At 38.1% G+C, this 20908-nt stretch overlaps 1 protein-coding gene across 1 annotated transcript in view; it reads right to left on the minus strand.

Moving 5' to 3' along the window:
• HECTD4 (HECT domain containing E3 ubiquitin protein ligase 4) overlaps nucleotides 1–20908 on the minus strand; it is a 139619-nt gene that overhangs the window by 84299 nt on the left and 34412 nt on the right. Inside the window, exons 13-28 of the mRNA XM_006870461.1 lie at nucleotides 19236–19306; nucleotides 17747–17852; nucleotides 17031–17151; nucleotides 16251–16379; nucleotides 14055–14179; nucleotides 11857–12010; nucleotides 10558–10658; nucleotides 8139–8337; nucleotides 5977–6096; nucleotides 4858–4989; nucleotides 3812–3975; nucleotides 3037–3270; nucleotides 1734–1926; nucleotides 1441–1545; nucleotides 688–776; nucleotides 113–288 (exon numbers count right to left, since the gene is read on the minus strand). Of these exons, the coding sequence (XP_006870523.1) occupies nucleotides 113–288; nucleotides 688–776; nucleotides 1441–1545; nucleotides 1734–1926; nucleotides 3037–3270; nucleotides 3812–3975; nucleotides 4858–4989; nucleotides 5977–6096; nucleotides 8139–8337; nucleotides 10558–10658; nucleotides 11857–12010; nucleotides 14055–14179; nucleotides 16251–16379; nucleotides 17031–17151; nucleotides 17747–17852; nucleotides 19236–19306 (2219 nt within the window). The remainder of the gene's footprint in view (nucleotides 1–112; nucleotides 289–687; nucleotides 777–1440; nucleotides 1546–1733; nucleotides 1927–3036; nucleotides 3271–3811; nucleotides 3976–4857; nucleotides 4990–5976; nucleotides 6097–8138; nucleotides 8338–10557; nucleotides 10659–11856; nucleotides 12011–14054; nucleotides 14180–16250; nucleotides 16380–17030; nucleotides 17152–17746; nucleotides 17853–19235; nucleotides 19307–20908) is intronic.

Raw genomic sequence — 20908 nt, forward strand, 5'->3', positions numbered from 1 at the left:
CCTTTCTTTTCCTGTCTACCAGTACACAAAAGTAACTTTTTCCAAGTAGTTGGTGTGTTCTTTGAGAAGATGGGAACCAAAAAGACTGGGAAGGACTTCCCCCACATCGTACCTGGGGTTTCTGCAGGTGTCCCAGAAATACTTCTTGTGAGGCCTGACTGGGCTGCGATGGTGACATGCAGCAACAGCTCAGCTCGGTTCATGAGACTCTTCACTAACGTCTTTGTTTTAGCCAGTGGGTGTGAGGGTTTCTGAATAAGAGAATTCACTTCCTGGAGGAACTTCTCCCTGTAAAGAAAGGCTAATGCACATTGAGTTGTTCTCTAGCTTACCAAAAATAATGTCTTATGTGTGTGTGTGTTTGTATTCATTACAAAGGATATGAACAAGAGAGAAGGGAAACTAAGCAAAACCTCACAAGCACATTCCTCAGTTTCCCTTTCCCCATCCAAGCAGAGAAGTGTTTTATACACTGTGGCCAGTTTAATTTTCTTTTTCTCAGGCCTACATGCTAACTTTTGATGGTTCAAATCTTCTTACTTCCAAATGACCAAAAGTTCAAACTCTAAGATATAGAGTGAATTCATAAAAGAACAAAAGAAAAACTATTAAGAGACCAGATCTTTGTATTGTACTTTGAGCATCAAGGTAAGAAATTAACCCTAGGTAATTATCAATATCACTAACCTCAGTGATAGGACCATGTTTTCAAGATCATTTCCATCAAAGGAGACTTCCTTCATTGAACACAAAAGTTCTAGCTCTTTCATTTTGTTCTAAAGAAGGAAAAGTCAAGAAAAGATGGTATGCAGGATCTGCAAAAACCAAGTTTTACTGTACATATGTTAATCAGAACAGAAAATTTCAGGGGAGAAAAAAAAACGCCACCTTTGGTTCATATTTCTATGCCTGAAGCACATTTGTCAGTCATTTAATGACTGATGGCATAGTCATTAAAGTGCTCTGCTGCTCAGTGAAAAATTGATGATTGGAACCAACCAGTTGCTCCATGAAAAAATGATGTGGTAGTCTGCTTTTAAAACCCTATGGGGCAGTTCAACTCTTTCTTACAGGGTAACTATGAACTGCAATCAACTCAATGGCAATAGGTTGTTGTTGTTTTTTTAGTTAGTATTTTAACAATGAAAAACTGTTTTTTTTTTTTTGCTTATTAGGTCTTGAAAGCAAAATCTAATACTAATGATTTCTTTTGATTCTTTATAAAACAACTAATGTATTAGAAAACAACTTAATGAGTAATTTATTTTTTGTATTACTGACATGCTGATCTACTCAATTTTCATTTAACTCCTTTTAAAGAATGAGCATGTTTTGGGGAATGCAATATTTTAGGCTGTGACATTATTTGATCTCTACACATGTGAGGCATACTTTTACTCTATAAATAGTAATGCCTCTATGAGAGGACAGTTTGCTCACCTCATTAAAATGGTAATCATAAAAGAAAGGCATGTTGTTCTCCAGTTTCCCCTGCATGGCTTCATCAACCTCACTTTGCCATTTCTGTTCCAATTCGGCAACACTCTGATACATATTAAAATAAAACATTGTGTAAATAAAGGGGGAGAGGGGAAGAAGTGTCATCTGAGAATTCAGAAATTCTAGTTATAATAGTAATTACTAACATACATTAAAAAAACAAAACAAAACAAAAAAACATACATTATTCCAACAGTTAATAAAAGGAATTTAGTACGTTAGCTTTTCTTTACCTGTAGCTGTCTCTCCATGGCATTGAGTTTCTTAAAGGTCTCGCCCATAATTTTACACAATAAATCATATTCCTCGGCATGTTCTTCTTGATACTGGAAATTTATTAGGGACTGCAATGCATCAACCAAGTTCAAATGCTTAATAACACAGGATACCACCATTTCCTCCATCACATCTGGCTGAATCACTTCCCTGGGATTACAACAGAAAACAGTAAAGATGTGCAACATGCTCTCAACTCATCAATAATACAGTTTACAGAGTATTTAAAAAGTAGGCTTTGATTTAAATATATGCTAAATACATTCACCGCATCTTTATTACGTGAACAGAATAATGGCTTTCACAAGTTGACAATACTTTAATAAATTAGCTGATAATCAAAATTAGAGGTTTCATTTCTATGATTTGTATATTTCGAGTTAGCATCCTATCATAATTAGAACAAGTCTAAGGCTGAAAAGTAAAAGATCTTTATCACCATTTGTTGTTACATGCACTAGAGTCAGTTCTGACTCATAGTGACCATAGTGACCCTGTATAGGGTTTCCGAGGAGCAGTAGCAGGTTTGAACCTCCGACCTTAGGGTGAGCAGTCCAGTGCTTATCCTACAGCGCCACATCATTTAGCCACCAATTCATTTTACATGGTTTTGTGGCGTGTGGTGTTTCATGCATATGACTGTTGGACTGAAAATAATGGTGTTTCTGTATTCTTTCACTCTAAATTTCATCTAGCCTCTAAATGTTTCTCTCTTAGATGGCCATTTTTTATTCACAAAGCAGATTATATGAAATCAGAAAACCACAAAGACATTTATAATTTCAACACTTCGCATTCTAGATTACAAACCTCTCACTATCCCTCTAGACATCAAATATAAAGCATTGTCTCTCGCCTCTTTGGAAACCAAAAGTAAGGCCAACTATTAGTAGAAGATCAAACTAACAGAAGAGATAAACCTAGAACTTGTAAAATTTCAGTGCGCATCAGATTCACAGGGAAAACTTGTTAAAACACAGATCATTAGATAGCACCACCAAAGTTTCTAATTCAGAATGGGGCCCGAGACGTGAATTCTTTCCAAGTTTCTTCTGATGCTACTACTGTGGGATAAAGGATCACACTTTGAGAATCACTGACCTAGAATCCCAATGGTGGGCAACCCAGCATACATGTTCAGCATTCATTAAGTAGACATAAAATTAAAGTATCATTCAATTGCCCACATGCAGAAATATACACCCTCTTCAACTGTTTAAAGTCTCTTGTGAAATAAGAAAATGCTATGAAGCAACATACTTTATGCTTGGTCTAAATTGAGGTCTAGCACGCCCAGAAATTTCCCTGAGCTTTATCATGATTCCTGGAGGCAGTCGGATCCGGGGCAGGTCAAAATAGTTTCCCACAGGAGGAACAAGGACATCAGAGGGGTAGGTGAATTCTCTGTCTTCCTCTATGGTCAGAGGCAGTGGTGAGGGGCTTGGCGTAAGAGCAGGAGAGATCACTCCATTGGCTTCCACCTGCCACTGGCACCTAAGCAAACAGAAATGGGGCAGTCATATCCTTCAGATTTAACAAAACATGAAGCATCAGATTGTGTGCTGAGTTCTTCATCAAACCTTCTCCATATGCTGAAGAAAAATGTGCACTATATGAAAGCATGTCTTCTCCAGAGTTTCATTATGAAGACTTTTAAAGACACAGAAAGGTTGAATGACATCGCTAAGACCAATATTCTGACACCTAGATTCTACAATAACAAATATTTTGCTGTACTGACTTTATCACATCTTTCGCCATCCTTGGGGAATCCTTTAATTTAGTTATACTGTATTTAATCGAGTTATAGAATATTTGGGTTGGTAAAACGCTGATGCAGTTCAAGGCTGCAATTTTACATTTAGTAAAGTAAGGACCACAGACAAGTTGATGTTGATTTTCATCTTACTTCTGAGGCACAAGGACTCCCTTGGGATTGCCAGGCAGCTGGGAAACGTTCTAAAAGCAGGTGACCACAGTGAAGTCCTTTTATCCTTTTTGAGTAAAACGAGCTCAGTGTGAGTCTTTTTGTTACCTCTGTAAAAGTTTGGACCGCAGTAGCTCCTGACAGGCTTCTTCTTCTTTGGTAATTTCTGGTCCATTGTACAGGATTCTTAACATGGAACAAGCTAGAACAGACAGACCTAGAGCCAGGTCTACCAGAAAGGGCAAGCCTCCTGAGACATCCTCCGAAGATTCCTACAATGCAGACAGGGGTATACCATACTGGTCAGTGTGAATGTCCACCTGTGCTGCCCCACGCTGCACTGTCCCAACCACAGGGTTTCACAGAGCAGCAGCAAGTGTCATTACTACAATACACATGTATGACACCCAACATCATGAGCAGATGGTGGTACAGGAAATGACTTGAAGTCTCAATAAAACTCTTGGAGGAAAAGAGCCAATAAGACTACATATATTAAAAACAGTAAAAATCACATGCAAGAAATTCAGATTCTTTGGGTAACTTTCTAATTTGCCTTGATGTGTAGAAACTATTTCATGATGTTGTCAATTACTATACTGAATTCATTCAACAATTATTTATTGAGTGCTTATTGTACATGGATGTTGTTCTAGATGCTTGTGATACATCAGAGAACAAAACAAAGGTCCCTGCCCTTATGGAGCTTACATTCTAGCAGATAATTCCACTCCAGATATTCTTAGCTAGGTTAAATTTAAGCAACCTCCAGTCTAAAATAAGTTTTCAAAACCAGGCCATTAGAGGGGTTAATAGAACTCCTACTACTCCTAAAACCCAGAATCCCAGTGCTTACTATTAAGTGTTCAAGGCTTCTTCGCCCTATGGGAAGATGCTGGAGTCAGGGCACCTGTCCAGGCTTTGAAGACGGAGCCCCTACCGGTGGATCATTTCTGTGCTGATACACTGGTTTTAGGCTGCAGCTAGTGCTTATCCCATAAAAAGAAATAGTATGGTTGACTACTGCCAAATGGAAAAGATGAATGAAAGAGTGGCTCATATTTTGCCCCATTTTCCAGGCAAATATGATGCATATAACTGAGGCACACAGGAGAAAGTACATTCTGCCCACAACAGTGGTTAGATTCAAGTACCTGAGCGCGAACTGTGCAAGCAAAGCCCCACATAGCTTTATCTGGAGTGTTGTGTTCACGGCCACTTCTCATTTCAAAGGAGAAGGTGACTGTATCTCCTTCCACCTTAAAATTTAAGGGGGGAGAAGTACACTTTAAAAACAAGACAATATTAAAAAGAGCAATGAATTTTTGTGATTCACTTTCAAAAGGATTGTAGCAATATCACACTGATTTTCTCATTCACTGTGCAAATTCAGATTCCGTCCTCTCTCACTGAGACACCAACTTTTTAGGTGTCTCTCCTGAACAGGGAACCTTTGGCACTACTCATCTGTGAAATGAGGCATAACAGCTCAATAGCAGGACCAGAATAATGATGAATTGAATCTTGAGTAATGTTTCCAATAAATCCCTCAGATTTCTATTCCTCCTTCCTCCCTCTCTTCTTCATCACCTCATGTGACACTACTGCAGGCTAAGGGCTAGTCCTCTGGAAGAATGCTGACCAAGTGCTGGGCAGCCTTGCTATGTCATATCAGCAACACCAGGAGTGAGAAACGCAATGCAGTGCGCACCAGAGCACAGTTAAGAGCGTGGTGCTGGCAGGATCGGAGGCAACGTGTCTATGTCTGGGTGACAGAGGGAACAGAACATGTGTAAAATAAAGGGTCAGAGGACACTTAGGAACTGATCTCAAGTTTCAGTGGGCATTACGGTTCACATGAATTTTCTAGTAGTTTAAGGGTCCAAATGAGAAGGTCTGGCCCAAATTTCATTAGCTTGAGAACAGATCCAAAGGCCCCAGAGGCATCTGAAATTAATTCCACATTTTAAAATGGCAATGGTCCTGTGATTCTAGGCATTCTAGAGAAGAAGTAGCAGTAGGAAAGGACTAGCAGTCCTCATTATGGGCAGGGAGGAAAACACCATTTTCCTCTGATGCCCTACCAAGGAAGGGGGAAGCATTCTGAACAGAAGTGATGATCTGACAGGCTGGACAAGGCAGTCCCACCTCAACAGAAGTCAAGTCCCTTGGCAATGGTTTTTCCTTGCAATTTTAGCTAATACTTGGGCCCATGACGCACGTTAAGAGTTCAGTTTTCCTTTCTAGCAAATAATTATGACTGGATACCATACCTTCACCAAGTCTTTCGGCCAGCCAGTTCCTAAGACACTACGGCTGCCATATCCCAGTGTATTGCCGCCATATTCAGCAACCTTCCTACTGTTTGTGTTAGGCCCCGCATATATCACCAACTTCAAAACAGAAAATATACTGTTAGACTGTAAAAGAAAAACAAAAACAACATCTACAAATAAAAAGGCTGCAAGAAATGTTTGTTTAAAAAAAAAACAAAACATTTATAATCAGGTACTGGTGCCATTATAACTAATGTTTCTTTTTTCTTTTAAGAATACAACTGACACCAGTTGGAATGCAGTCAGCCATTAGTGTTTTTAGGGCAGCCATAGGGTAAACATTGTAACAAATATTTTAATATAATACAATGTAATTGACTTGAGGATCTCACTTTAAAAGTTATACTCAGCTAGCATACATGTCTTATTTTTAAATAGCTATTTTATTCCTAATTAATAGCACATAACATTGATTAATTACAGGTATAGTTTGCCTCCTAAAGTCCTCCCCAAAATCAAGGAAGTGAGCAAATACTGATGAAAAGATGTCTGTCAACAACAAAACAAACGCACCAAAAAAATTAATCAACAAATAAAAGAATTCTAAAATGCAACAAATTGAAAATAAGCCAAACAGTCTTAGATTGTTACTTAATAGCTAAAAAAGAAATGAGAGGCAGCTTTGAGTAAGAAAAGGGGCCGCTGCTTCTTGGGTTGGTTTTCATGAATCAATACTTTTCTTCAATGAAGGCTGTTCATTTATAAGCAATCCATCAAACTTTCTAATGTGTCAGAGAAACACTCACAGACTACTTGGCATTCAAATACTTGCAGAAGGAAAAAAAAAAAAGCTGTGGCTTCAGTCAACACCAATCCTGTCTTCTAATATACTCTGACTTCTTCTGAATGGGATAAGAGCTAAGTTTGGATCTGACAGTTTCAGTTTTAGCCCTGGATCCTTCTCATTTTGTGTTTTCTTACCCTTTGGGACCTTTTGCTGATACCAGCCAGGAAAAGTAAATGTTACTGTATTCATGTAGGAAGCCTTTTTGCGCTTCATCATCACTTAACGCTAATGTCTACTGCAGGTGATACAAATTACTGTCTTTAAAGGAGAAACAAAATGACACCAACGAAATTGGCAGCCTCTTCCATGTCCGCTTCATGAGATGAGGCAGATGGTCTGAAAGACCCACCTAAGGCCATCTTGTATGTTCTCTTGCCTCTACCTAAGGCAAGTTTTGGGGCAAGTGTTAAGCCCTTCCAGTCATCTATCCTAAAATATTATATTATGGGGAAAAGATCCTATAATTTGTCCAGCTGTGTCTTTCATCATCTCATATTATGTGCAATGAAGTTCTTAATTTTAACCTAAAAGTCTCATGTGATGGGATCTTAAACACTTGCCTTTACATAGTTCACAGAGGAGACATAACAGATAGTAAACAATCTACATAAAACAATCCTTCATATGTCTAAAGCTACTACATAATCCTCCAGTTTGTCTTTCGTGTTACTACCCCAATTTCTTCACACTTTCCTTGTTAAGTCCAACATGATTAGAAATCAAAATAAAATATATCAGCCACTATAACATTTCCTTTTACTTAATTGTTGAACCATCAGGTTGGAAACTACACTTTCTCAAAATCTATGTGGGCCCAGAGAATAGCAAATACAAACAAATAATTCAAAGAAACATAAACCAGATCCTAGGCACATCTACTACTCTTCTAAATAGCCAACTCATGAGAAGCCTCAACAATTGGGCTCTAGGACCTTTTCACATGAACAGTCAGCACTACTTTTCTACATGAATAGACAGCACATATCTACAGAATCCCAAGCACAGAGGGAAGGCAGGATGTAAGTAGTATGAAAAGGGAAATTTTCCTGAACTCAGCTAATGCTTTTTGAAAACTTATAAAAGTATATTTTCAAAGTGTCTTTAACACACTGTTCTTAGACTGCAGACATTGTGATGGCTTTTTAACTCCCTCAATCACTACCTTACAATGCATTATTTTAGTGAAGTCCTTAGCAGTATCTGTGGGTGGAAATAAGTCAAGAATGGTGCCTAGAAGCAAAGAAAAAAATAAGAAGCATCTAAGAAAGCAGTTTACTAAAGGTGGAAACAAGAATGAGCAATCCTTGCTTACTTTGTCATAATCGTACTGTGAAGAGCATCTGCTATCAAATCTAAGATACAGGCAGCGAGCTCCAGGGATATGGACAGTTTCTTTAAATTTATAGTTGTCTCTGACAGGGTGTACTGTTTCCACAGTCTTCCCAGCAGCCCATGGAGCAGGAATCTTTAAGCCAGTGAGAAAGCCAGGCTCTTCTTTTTCTTCTAGCATTCTAAAAGCAGAGACACAGAGAGAGAGACAGTGATTTTGTTTAGCTGTACAGAAGGGAGAAACAAAATGTGTACGTACCAAAATATAAAAGGTTAAGAAAATGTTCTTGAATTTTCCACAGCATGCAGCATGAAAATGTTGTGTCTGGTGCCACTAGTGATCAGAAGCATGAATAAAATCCCTTGATTTAAATTCGCTTTTTCTTTCTTGCTGTTGAACACTATATTTGCATTTCCCCCACTTTTTTCAAGGGAGAAGCCCAATTGACAGGCAGGAAAGGATCTGTTCAATCTCATTTAGAATTACTCAGAAAAGAAGATATTTGCAGACATTTAAGACTGGCCCCTTTCTGAGTCCCGTAGGATTACTGTCCTGTGAAAGTTCCTTCTGTTGATATCTCCAAGTCAGTTGTTGAAACCTCCAGTATACACAACAGTAAAAATGTTCACTGTAATTTTGACTAAAGAAAAGGGTTTTCATAGTTTCTGTTCTGGTTTGTTCCATTGTGGCCATCTACATTTCATTTAAATAAAATTTAAAATTCAGTTCCTCCTTTCTGTTATTATGTTACAATGAAAACAAAACCAAAAACTCATTTCAGTTTCTTTCATGTTGTTATTGAACACCAGCCATATAACAAGTGCTCCTAACAACATGTGGCCATGAGACTCTATGGGGCAAGAGCATAGATATCCATCACTGTGAAACGTTCAACTGGGTAGCAGTGCTCTAAAGAAATGTCCTAACTTCCTAAATTCTGAAGTATGTCCTTCCATCCTGGCTAATTGTTTTAAAGATAGCTTTAATGAGATAATACTGGCATACTCTACTTTGTTTCAAGTAACATGGTAAATTTTGCAAATGTATATTTATGTGATGTTTCCTCCCACCTCTTGAATCCCTCATTTCTCCCTCCAGGAAATTACTAATCTAGTTGCTGTCACTACAGATTCGTATGTTTGCATTTTCTAGAGTTTTATATAACTGGAAATATATAATACAGGGGGAGGGAAGGATCTGGCTTCTCTTTTTTAAAATTGTAGCAAAATATATATTGCAAGAAACTTGTTTCAACCAGTCCTGAGGATGTAATTCAGTGACATTTGTCACAGTCACTGTGTTGTTTAACCATCACTGCTATCTATTGCTAAAAAAACCAATTTTTTATCATTCCAAACAGAAACCCATTACCCCATAAGCAGTATCTTCTCATTCTCCCTCTCCCTTCTCCTGGGACTCACTAGTAAACTTTGGTCTCTGCATTTCTTATTCTAGATATTTCACGTAAGTGGAACCATACAGTATTTGTCCTTTTGAGTCTGACTTACTTCACAAAGTATAAGGTTTTCTGGGTTCATCATTGCCACATCACACATCACAACTTCATATCTCTTTGTGGCTGAAGAATACCCCATTTTATAGATATGCACATTTTGTTTATCTATTCATCTGCTGATGGACACTTAGGTTGTTTCTACTTTTTGGCTATTGGCTCTGGCATGACTCAGCACAAGTATTTTAAGATTTATCCATGTTGTTGAAACATACCAATAAATCATTTCTTTTTATTGCTGAGTAAGATTCCTTTGAATGGATAAACCACAATAATTTTTTCATTCCCTTACTAATGGATAGTTTTGTTGTTTCCAGTTTGGGACTAATGCCGATATGAATATTCATGTTCAAGTCTTTGTAGGATTCTATGCCTTTTTCCCTCCTGGGCAAATACCTAGAAATAGACTAGCAGGATCATATGTTGTCATTAAGTGCCATTGAATCGGTTCCAACTCATAGTGACCCTGTATAGGGTTTCCGAAGAGCAGCTAGTAAGTTTGAACTGCTGACCTCGCAATTCAAACTGACCTTATAGTCTAGTGTTTAGTGTTTATCCTACTGCCACACCAGGACTCATCATATAGTATGTGTAGTAACAGTTTGAAAGACTGCCAAACTGTTTTCCAAAGTCATAATATTTTACATCCCCACCACTACTGTATAGAAGTTTTCAACTAATCTCTTGTATCTGTGGAGAAATGTCTTCTGACCTGTTTCCATAAATCTACAAAGCAATTCTATAGTTATCTACAAAATCTTGCCCCTCAAATTTCTTTCTTTTCCCAGTCAGCTAATCCTGGTTAGAAGTCCTGGTCATAGAAGGCATACTAGGCTTGCACCAGCAGGGAACAAGACAGGGTTTCTCCAAGGAAGCAGCGTCCATCACCTCTCATCGGGGAACAGCCTGCCCTTCTGGTCAGATGCACCACATGGGGAACAGCCCACCTCAGCAAAAACTGGAGATTGGGTTTTAAGCAGCAAAGCCGTCTGAAACACAAAACCATCATCATGTCTTAAAGTGCTTTCTGTTAATTATCTTGAGCTAAACTTAGAACTCTCACTTACACCGTCTTGTTACAATTCTAGTCTGCCCTACTTCATTAAGAAATGCTTTGCTACTTAGACCACTTGACATGTTACTTACTGCTGAAATGGGATACAATGTCTATATTAGTAACCAATAGCTAGCAAGAACTCAGGAGACAAAATATAATATTAGGTAGTCTACAAAGACAATGTTTTACAGCCTACTTTGGTAAATAGCAACTGGGATCTTAAAAGCTCATGAGCTGCCATCTAAGGTGCAACTATTGGTCTCTTCCAATCTGGAGGAAAGAAAAGTGATGAAAACTGAAGGTACTTCATGGACCACACAAACATCAGTCTCCACCAACTTAAGACCAGAAAAACTAGATGATACCCAGATACCACTCTGAAACTGCTCCAGAAGGGACCACATTAGACAGTCCTGGACAGAGTGGGAGAAAATGAGAAACAAAACTGAAAATCATAAAAAAGACAAGGCATATTGGTCACATAGACTGGCGGAGCTCCAGTTTTTGGTCACCCTTCAGCTCTGGAACTGAATTTTGCACCCCTGGGCTCAATTTTCAGCTAAGCAATAGATAGATATACAGTGGGGTAGACAATAACACTAGTGAGGTATGCACACCAGTATGCACACCATAGAACGGTCAACCATTAGAGATAAAAAAGACAGCATTTACCTAGGGGCAAAATTCAGAAGGGTGGGGAAAGGAGGAGAAATAGAAACAAGAAACATAGGGAGGAAGTGGGTAAGTGATGTACACTGAGGGGACTGCAATCAAGAAGAAACAAATCATATAACTTATGGGATGTAAAACTGATGATCTGCTCTGCAAATCTTAAAGTAGTTCATAATAAAAATTGTAAAAAGATACAATGTTAGGGTCTCAATGGCACATCATATATTAGCATTTCTACATATGAACTGATATGGATGATGAAAACTGGCTAAAAGACTGCAATAATGTAGTTTAGTCATACATAATTTTTTATGATATGTGTGTTATTTATCCAGTCATTATTTCCCTGGGTTTTGAAAGAAAGGGTTATACTTCTTCTGCCTTCAGTGAAAGCACACTGAGGTAATGTGAAATGGGATGGCCAAAAAGCAGTTAACTTTGGCACCCGAGGTCCATACCTGACTGGTATAGAGTACCAGCTGCACTAGCTGAGGCATCAGTGCATCGGCCATGGTCAGAGTCTGTAAGTTTGGATGCATCAGGGAAGTCAGCAACACTGGAAGAAGGTGACCAAGCATAGTAGCCTTAGTAACTTGCTCCAAGCCTTTTAACCTACCAAAGAAATTCAAGAAAAGACACAGTCTAAGAAATTCCCAATCCTGTGAAAAAACAACAATGGTTATTTTTACCTGACGAAATCTCTCAAACTGAATTTCCTTGAACTAGCTAAGCATTTATAAAAATAGTAAGTTAGTCCTCTAATTTTTCACCATCTACCATTAGCAGTTACAGAGGGAGAGAGTGACCGGATACCTGCTAATGGGTCAGTGCCTTTCCTGTTCTTGTTAGTGCCACGGAGTTGGTCCTGACTCATAGCAACTTGTATTGGGTTTATGAGGAGCAGCTGGTGGGTTTGAACCACCGACCTTGTGGTTAGCAATCTGGTGCTTATCCTGCAGCATAACACCAGGACTGCTAGCACCTTTCCTATCACTTTCAAAGCATTTTTTATATGGATGTAAATAGCTACGCTAGGTGGGACTCCCTGAAAAAGCCCTGGGCATGGGAGCTGTTAGCCACTGAGCTGTACTGATACTTGAAGGGAGGTGGTGAGTGACTACAACACTACTGCACCTGCACACACAGTGAAGTCATTTCTGGCTTAGAGAAATTCAATTCAATGTGGGAGGCAGAGATAGGCAGATTTCAAATTTTTCTTTCGAGCAATACTTTTAGTATCTCCATCCTCTGCTAGAGGAATTAAGGTATGGTGTTGTCCCAGAGCAAGCTATGTGTTATATGTCAGTTCTCTAAGACTGCTAGGTTGTTGGTGTTGGATCAGAAAAGACCTCATGTTACCCTGGCTCTCACACACTCTCACCTCTTTCCTAAGGCAGACTTGTACAATGTACCACAAGGGACCTTACAAATATTTAAATAAAAAATTATTTTAAGTTTTTGGTTAAAATTTACATAGCAAATTATATTCCCATTTAACAATCTCTGTGGCACTGTAGGATAAGTACTGGACGGCAAGATTGGTCTGAAATGCAAGGTCAGCAGTTCAAATCCACCAAGTGCTTCTCGGAAACCCTAAACAGGGTCACTGTGAGTTGGAATCGACTTGATAGTACTTAACAACAACATACGTATTTTCAGTGACATTGGTTACATTTTCCACATTGTATGGCTTCCATTAATCCAGCTTCTCATCCCTGACTTCCCCTCTTACTATGCCCCAACACAGCAATTGTCTGAATTATACTGGTCCTAGTCCCACCATGCACTATAGGAGTGGGCAAGAAACAGGGACACGTAAACAAACAAGGTTGCTGAGAAAAATGACACTGCAGGATGGCTTCAGATCCACACCCCCAAGATTAAAATCATCAAAAAGTACAGTCGGCAACTCATCTCTTAAAGTAACCATAGCAGAAATCTTAATGGGTTGTTGTTGGTGGTGATGTGCCGTGGAGTTGGTTCTGACTCCTAGCGACCCTGTTTCCGAGGCTGTAAATCTTTATGGGAGCAAAAAGCCTCATCTTTTTCCCATGTAACCATTGGTAGTTTTTAACTGATGACCTTGAGATTAGCAGTCTGACTTGTAATCACTACACTATCAGAACCCCTTCCTTAATGGGAAGGACTACGCAATAGCATTATTACTATGAAAAAAGAAGGTTAGCCCCTCTGCTGGCCACACCTGTATTTGGAGAAGTGAAATTACAAAAGAATTGCAATCTTATCAAGTCAGTGCTATCTTCTATGAAGCAGCTGATTATCTGCATCACAAAGTCATGTCTCCCTCCCTAAAGTTTTTACCATGAGGAAACCAAGTTCACATGGTGCCGAGTTCAATACTTCAAGGCAAAGTCCATTTGGGAATATGCTAAGAGAAATTCCCAATGTCAGAGACAAGGCTGCCCACCCTCCACAATTTGCTACCCCTGGATGATGGCTTTTGGCGCAACTGAAAAGCACCACTAAAGGATCTGATTGCATTTGGTATTGTAACACTTGCCATTTCAACCTATTCTCACAAAAATCACTCTATGCTAAAGGATTGTTTGATGTCACATTCTAAAAGATTTGACATTTGTATACAAAATCTTCTTTGTGAAGGGCAGCAGGTCATGGTTCTCATGTATTCCCTCACCTCTGCTCACAATCTGTGATGTCACTATTGATGAGGGCAGTGGTGACCTGCTGCAGCATTTCCAGTACTTCGTCACAGCCAGTCAGGATTTGGGTGGCAAGAGCCAAAATACTGACCTTTAACTCCTAGGCAGAAGATACCATAATGTTATTTTTAAGCGTGATGATGAGCATTCAATGACAATGACAATATGAAATGATGTAGTTATGATGCATTTCCACATTAAAGGATGAGGTGGCCAGAATAAGCCCAAAGCAGCACATTCTGCTACGAAGGTAAGTGGCAATTTGATCTGGGAGGCTACAGTCAGGAGTGCTGACAGAAATACGCAGTATTTCACAGGGAGCACACTGAGTCCCTAGGAGAAAGATGCATTCTCCCATCCCCTCCAGCACAAGAGAGCTCCTGGTGGCCAGCCCAGAAACTGTCCAGGTGGAAGACTGCCTTGGGTGGTATGAGGATAGCTAAAGAGAAAAACAGAACAGTAAAAGGCGCATGTATAGGTGGTGAGTAAAATGAGACAAAAACACAACATTCTGAAACAGCACAAGTGACCTTCTTTCTTAAAGTCTTAAATCCATTACATTTGAAAACAGGCATGTTAAAAACATTCAATTATAGTAGAAGGCAGTTACAGGCTAGTAAACATAAAAAGGAACTGTTAGAGAATTTATGGGCGTTCAAATACTAAATAATGTATTAAGAAACTAATGTCATAGAAATGTTTATAGTTATTTTCTATTAAAAATAATACAATCAAACTAATCCTCTAGGTGAAATACATGGCCGAATGTTTTTGATTTTCCCCCAGAAACACTAGACAACCAAACCTATTATGCCTTTACTAAGATTCTTTCTCTTCCTTCCAGGATTTAATTAGGAACTTATTAAATTTAGCCTTTTGAAATGAAAGAAACTTTCTTTTCATTGTTGGAATTATCTGGGTTTTGTTGTTCTTGTTATCGACGTTATTAGTAAGATATTTTTATCATCATGAGAAACGGAATTCTGAATTCTGAGACAAGCTGAATCATGGTATTGGTTATACCAGTGAAGTCAGCTATTCTTTATAGAGTAGATCAAATGCATCAGCATGGTGCCAGGTATTTTACATACCTTGTGTCTAATCCTCTCAGCAACCTTAAAAGGTGGGTGTTATTGTCCCTTTTTACTGATTAGGAAACTAAGGCAAGAGAAGTTAAATAAATAGTATCAGCAATTTAAATGATGAATTCATGCATTTCTGCCTGTTTAAAAAACTGCTTACATGATGAGGTAAACTCATAAATATAACCAGAGGGTGTATGATTTATATCACATTTATCCATGAAAGAGTAAGAAAAGGGCAAACTATCATGGCTTTTAGCTAAAACTACAGCTTCCTTCTCCCCCACACCTTCCATTCCAGTGTGTTTAAGTCAACATTTTAAGGAAGAATAAAATTCGTATTGATTTCTCTAGCTGTCCCACACAGATTAAATTCTAAAGAACAATGCAAACAACAGCCTTGAGCATCTGTCAAAATTATAACAGCCACAGCTATTTAAAAAAAAAAGAAAAAAATTCTCTGGATTGCTATAAATGGCTATGTGGGAACAAATGATTGCATTTACATAGAAGCTAATTTAAAAATAATTACAGAAAATGAAATAAATTACAAGTTGTGAAAATTAAATCATTAATATAGAAGCTGAGCAAACTATCACCTTTTTAAAGTTACTTCCAATCATGAGAATACAATAGGCCATCTAAAACATTAAGTTTTTAAAATATTATGCTCCATTATATATTTATATTTATATATATACACACATACATATGTACATCTATATATACAGACACACATTGGTGTGTATATATTATTCAATGAATATATATATTCATTGGTTTACATATAACTTTTCAGGGGTAAGTGAGATCACTTCTAAGTGCCTTATTTTATAGTTCTGAAAAGAAGATGAAAATAAACAAAGGCACAAAACAACTGGCACACAGATGACACACTATGAGTGTCACAAACATGATAAATATTGTGCAGTAACATAAAAGTCTATGAAATGGTGATCTAACATTTCCTCTCATAAAAAAATAAGCTAAATGGTGAAATCTGACATCATATAATGCACATAAATTTATTGTATAAGCTGTTTTACACAGTGGATAGAAAGCATCATTCGAATAAAGCTTGGTGTTTACCTGTACCTTCAATGTCTCTCCCTGCAAGGAGTTGTCACTGTCATCATTCTCATCAGGTTTAATCAAAATAGTGTTACTGAGAAGGTGGTTCTGAACTGCCATCAGATAGCGCAGGCAGGAGGATGCAGCCTTTAATACAAATAAGGGCATTTAAATACCTAGACCCTACTGAAAGGAGGATAGTGTAATCCTCGTGTTTTAAAAAGATTTCAATATGGGAAACAAAAAGAGAAAGCGCAGAAAAACAGACCAAGTTAGTTTCTTGGGTGACTGCTTTTGGTATGTAATTTGACACATTTATCATGATCGTCATGCTTTTACTCCATAATCCTCAGTAATCACTCAGAATACTTACTTGAATTTTTGCCTTTTAATATTTCTGCTTCACCTCACACTCTTCTCCATTAAGCAAGACTCTACATAATCCCTTAGAAAAAAATTTAGTTCCTACTAGTCTCTGTCAAACACTGATGGCTTAGAAAACAGTGCAAAATTAAAAACAACACAGGATAAAAATCCTTGCTAAATAAATTCAAATAAAAACTGGTAAACTGAGTCAAACACTATATGTATCAAGAACATTTAAGCAGAGGGAAATAGTTTTCAGAGAAGGTGTTTCAAGTGGTCCAGATTTCTAGCACTGACTTTCATAAATTATTTTAAACCCACTTTGCAGAGTAGTGTGTAAATGTGGATGTGTACACACACCACTCAATATAGTGAAATGAAGAGAAGGAAGGTTGATAGAATTTTTCTCTCATTAAATACAGTTTTACTTACAGGCACAGTTGAAAGGAGCTTTTGAAAATCATCTTTAGAGACAGTTTGGCACTTGGTGATTAAGATACAGGATTCTCGAACAACAATCTTCAGAATGTAGTGTAAAAGTTCATCATTTAGTCTTTAAAATTTGGGGAAAATGTAACAATAAAATATTGATGATTTATTAACAAAAGGATAAATGGTATACAGCTGGTACTAAACGACAACTCGAAAACACAAAATTAATTGGTGCTGCAAACAAACCCTGTGACTCAGGAATGACGCTAACACCTAGGCATATTCTCTAAATCAAACACAGAGAAACAAGATGGCACCCAACCACCTAGTCAAAGCCATTTATAAATAACACAGAAAACCAACACCTTTCTTTCCCTCATCAGTTCTAACACACACTCACCCACCTCTTCATTCCAGCAATTTGGAAGGAACCCTCCTCCAAGATTTCTTAAATTAGCTCCATCCATTACTTCTGCTAAGTACCTTTTCCCCAGGCCCAAACTATTTCACTGATAAATTTGCAATGTTCTATTGTACTTTCTTAGGCAATTATGGGATTTATTATCTTTCCATTGATCCATGGTTTAGGCTTGAATGGACGGTTCCATCATACTAGACCTGACAGGAAACTAAATTGGAGCAACCATTTACATGTAAATTAATGACTTAAATGAACACAAGAACAAGGCTAGCAGTGAAGAATATAACTGTGTCACCTGTAATGATCATCCTCATCACTGCCAAATCTATTGTTCTGAAGCTGTTCCGCCAAATTGGTTAGGATCACATCCCGGAGCTGGGAGAGGCCGCTATTTCTCTCACCTAACACAGAACAAAGTATCATAAACCACCCTGGTAATTTGCATTTAGAAAACTGATGCTAAAAACAAAGTTTGTAAAAAAGTAGAGTGTCACCATTTTTTATTAACTAGAGGAACCAGGGATATGTACTACACAAACAGCAACAAAAACTATATGACAAGCAGTCACACTTTTCCAACCAGTTCCTCTTGGTTTAAGTGTAATCACCCCTCCTGCTATATCATAAAGTACAATCTCTAATTGCTTATTATATATGCAGAAAGGAAAACTGGTGGCACTACTGGATACTCACTGGACTGTTAAGCGTAAGATCGGTGGTTGGAGCCCAGCAGTCGCTCCACGGGAGAAAGATGAGGCATTCTACTCTCATAAATATTTACAGCCTCAGAAACCCTATAAACAGTTCCTATGAGTCAGAACTGACTTGATGGCACTTTACAATGACATATTTGTAAAAGGTCTTTAGCAAGGTTTTGTTTTATTTTGTTTTAATAAATGTTTTATTGCAAATTATGTGACATGGGAGAACATTCATTTTACATTTATTCTATCGTATATCGTTTCATAGCCATGATTACAATCCCCTCCATGCATCATCAACCACCCAAAGGGTATACACTACAAGAGCAAGGTTTTTTGTTTTGTTTTGTTATGTCATTTTTCATTCTAACTTAAACAGTCAGGTTCTAATGTTATGATGGTTAAGTGCCATCAAGTCAGTTCATAGTGACCCTGTATAGGGTTTCTGAGGAGTGGCTGGTGGACTTGATCCACTGACCTTATGGTTAGCAGTCCAGTTTTTATCCTACAGCATCACACCAGGGCTCTGATGTATAGTACGGAAAATCACCAAGATAGCATTATCATTTAATATTAATTAAACATTTAAGAGGGAGCTTCAAAAATTTTATGGAAAAATAGAAGTAAAACATAATGGAATTTTTCCACAAACGTTTTGAAGCCCCCTTGTACAGTCAGGTACATTGTGCTAAGTAGTAGAGATAGAAAGAGGTTTATAAAACTTGAAGATATATAAAACCTAAGTTTCTGTTTTCAAGATGGTTGAAAGTGTCGGTTGTATGCAGATATATTTTTAAAATAATGCTGACTAATAAAGATGTGGAAAAGAAGTATCTATTATCTTAATATCCAGTTAATTCTGACTCATGAAGACCCCATGTGTGCAGAGTAGAGCTTCTACATAGGGTTTTCAAGGCTGTGACTTTGGGAAGCAGATCACCAAGTCTAACTTCAGAGGTGTTCCTGGGTGGGCTTGAACTGCCAACCTTTTGGCTAGTAGTTAAGAACTCAATCGTTTGTACCACCCAGGGGACCAAAAAAGTTAGAATTTAAGGACAGCTATAGCTAAAGGATAATTCTCACCTTCTGTTAAGACCAGCTTAAGTAAATTATTGATTTCCATTTCACCTGGGTACAAGATATTTAAACCAGAGCTGAAATGACAGAAAAGTAAAAAAGTTTTATAACAAATGTTGAGAAAATACAAACACTAAATATTTAAAATTTCTATTTTTATTAAAGATGTCAGTTTGATTATATAAAACTCTGGGGTAAGTTTTGCGACTAAAGACACTTGAACCTAAATCCACAGTTCTAACATAATCAGTCCCATCCTTAATATACCCTATCTTTCTTTTCCTTTCCGTGATTACCAAAACAATAACGTGTCTATGGCTAGAGGTTACTGTTGAGTATCATCCAGTTGGTTCTGACACATAGTGACCCTGGGTAGGGTTTCTGAGAGCAGCTGGTGGATTTGAACTGCCAATCTTGCAGTTAGCAGTCCAGTGCTTATCCTACGGCGCCACACCAGGGCTAGAGGTGGGGGTGGTGGGGGTTACGTTCTGTGGAGTCAGTTCTGACTCACAGCGACCCTGTATAGGGTTTCTGAGGCTGTAAATCTTTACGGGAGCACAAAGCCTCATCTTTCACCCATGGAATGGCTGGTAGTTTCAAGCTGCTGACCTTGAGATAAGAGGAAGAACTGGCTTAAGAGAACTGGCAAGCTAGAAAGGTAAGCACAGTCAAGCCAGCTATACATGGGGACAATGAAAAAAAGTAGTTTGAAAAGGAAAATTTCTAATTCTCAGCTTTTTTATTTCTTTGGACAAAAAGATGAATTATTTTTAGGAAACAGTGTGATGCCCCAAGACACAGCTTTGGAAATGAACTTTGAATCCAAGGAGAAGGAAGTGGGTTCTGACTAAGATTTGAAAATGACTATTAAATGGACATTGCAAAACGGCACAAGAATTGTTTTCCTTTTCTTTTGTATTGATGTTTAACTGACCATAAACTGCATGTATTTAAAGTATGGTGGTGGTGGTGATGTGCCGTGGAGTCAGTTCTGACTCATAGCAACCCTGTACAGGGTTTCCGAGGCTGTAAATCTTTACGGGAGCAGAAAGCCTCATCGTTCTCCCATGGAACAGCTGGTAGTTTTGAAATGCTGACCTTGCGGTTCCACAGCCCGATTCGTAACCACTACACTACTAATTTGGTAAGTTTTGGCATATGTAGTCACTCATAAAACCACCACCACCACAATTAAGATAGTGAACATATCCATCAACCCCAGAAATTTCCCCGTGGCACCAGATTTTAATATTGCCTTAATGTTCTCAACAAAAAGAGAACGAAGCACAGTCAGTTATGGAAGGGGAAAGTTCCCTCTATCTACGCTTACCCCTGTCACACAGCCCTTTCACACCAGCAGTCCATTCTCTCTGAGTCACTGACTTACACTGGGTCACAAGAAGGATAAAAGCTTCTTCAAACAACTCCAAACAACAACTGAAAACTTCAATCACAATAAATAGGAAATGTTCTCTTATCTAACAAGATTTTAAGCAGATTAATAGAAATAATAATGGCTGATACTATTGAGAACTTACTTTGCATCTGCCCTTATTTTAGCTAAAACCTCATAAACCAATAAAGTAGGCGTTATTTTTATGCCTATTTTACAGCTGAGAAAACTGAAATGTCAAGCAAAGGTCATGGTATGTAATGGCAGAACAAAAACTAGAATCCAA

Source organism: Chrysochloris asiatica, unplaced genomic scaffold, assembly GCF_000296735.1.
Source record: "Chrysochloris asiatica unplaced genomic scaffold, ChrAsi1.0 scaffold00142, whole genome shotgun sequence".
NCBI classification, from domain to species: Eukaryota; Metazoa; Chordata; class Mammalia; order Afrosoricida; family Chrysochloridae; genus Chrysochloris; species Chrysochloris asiatica.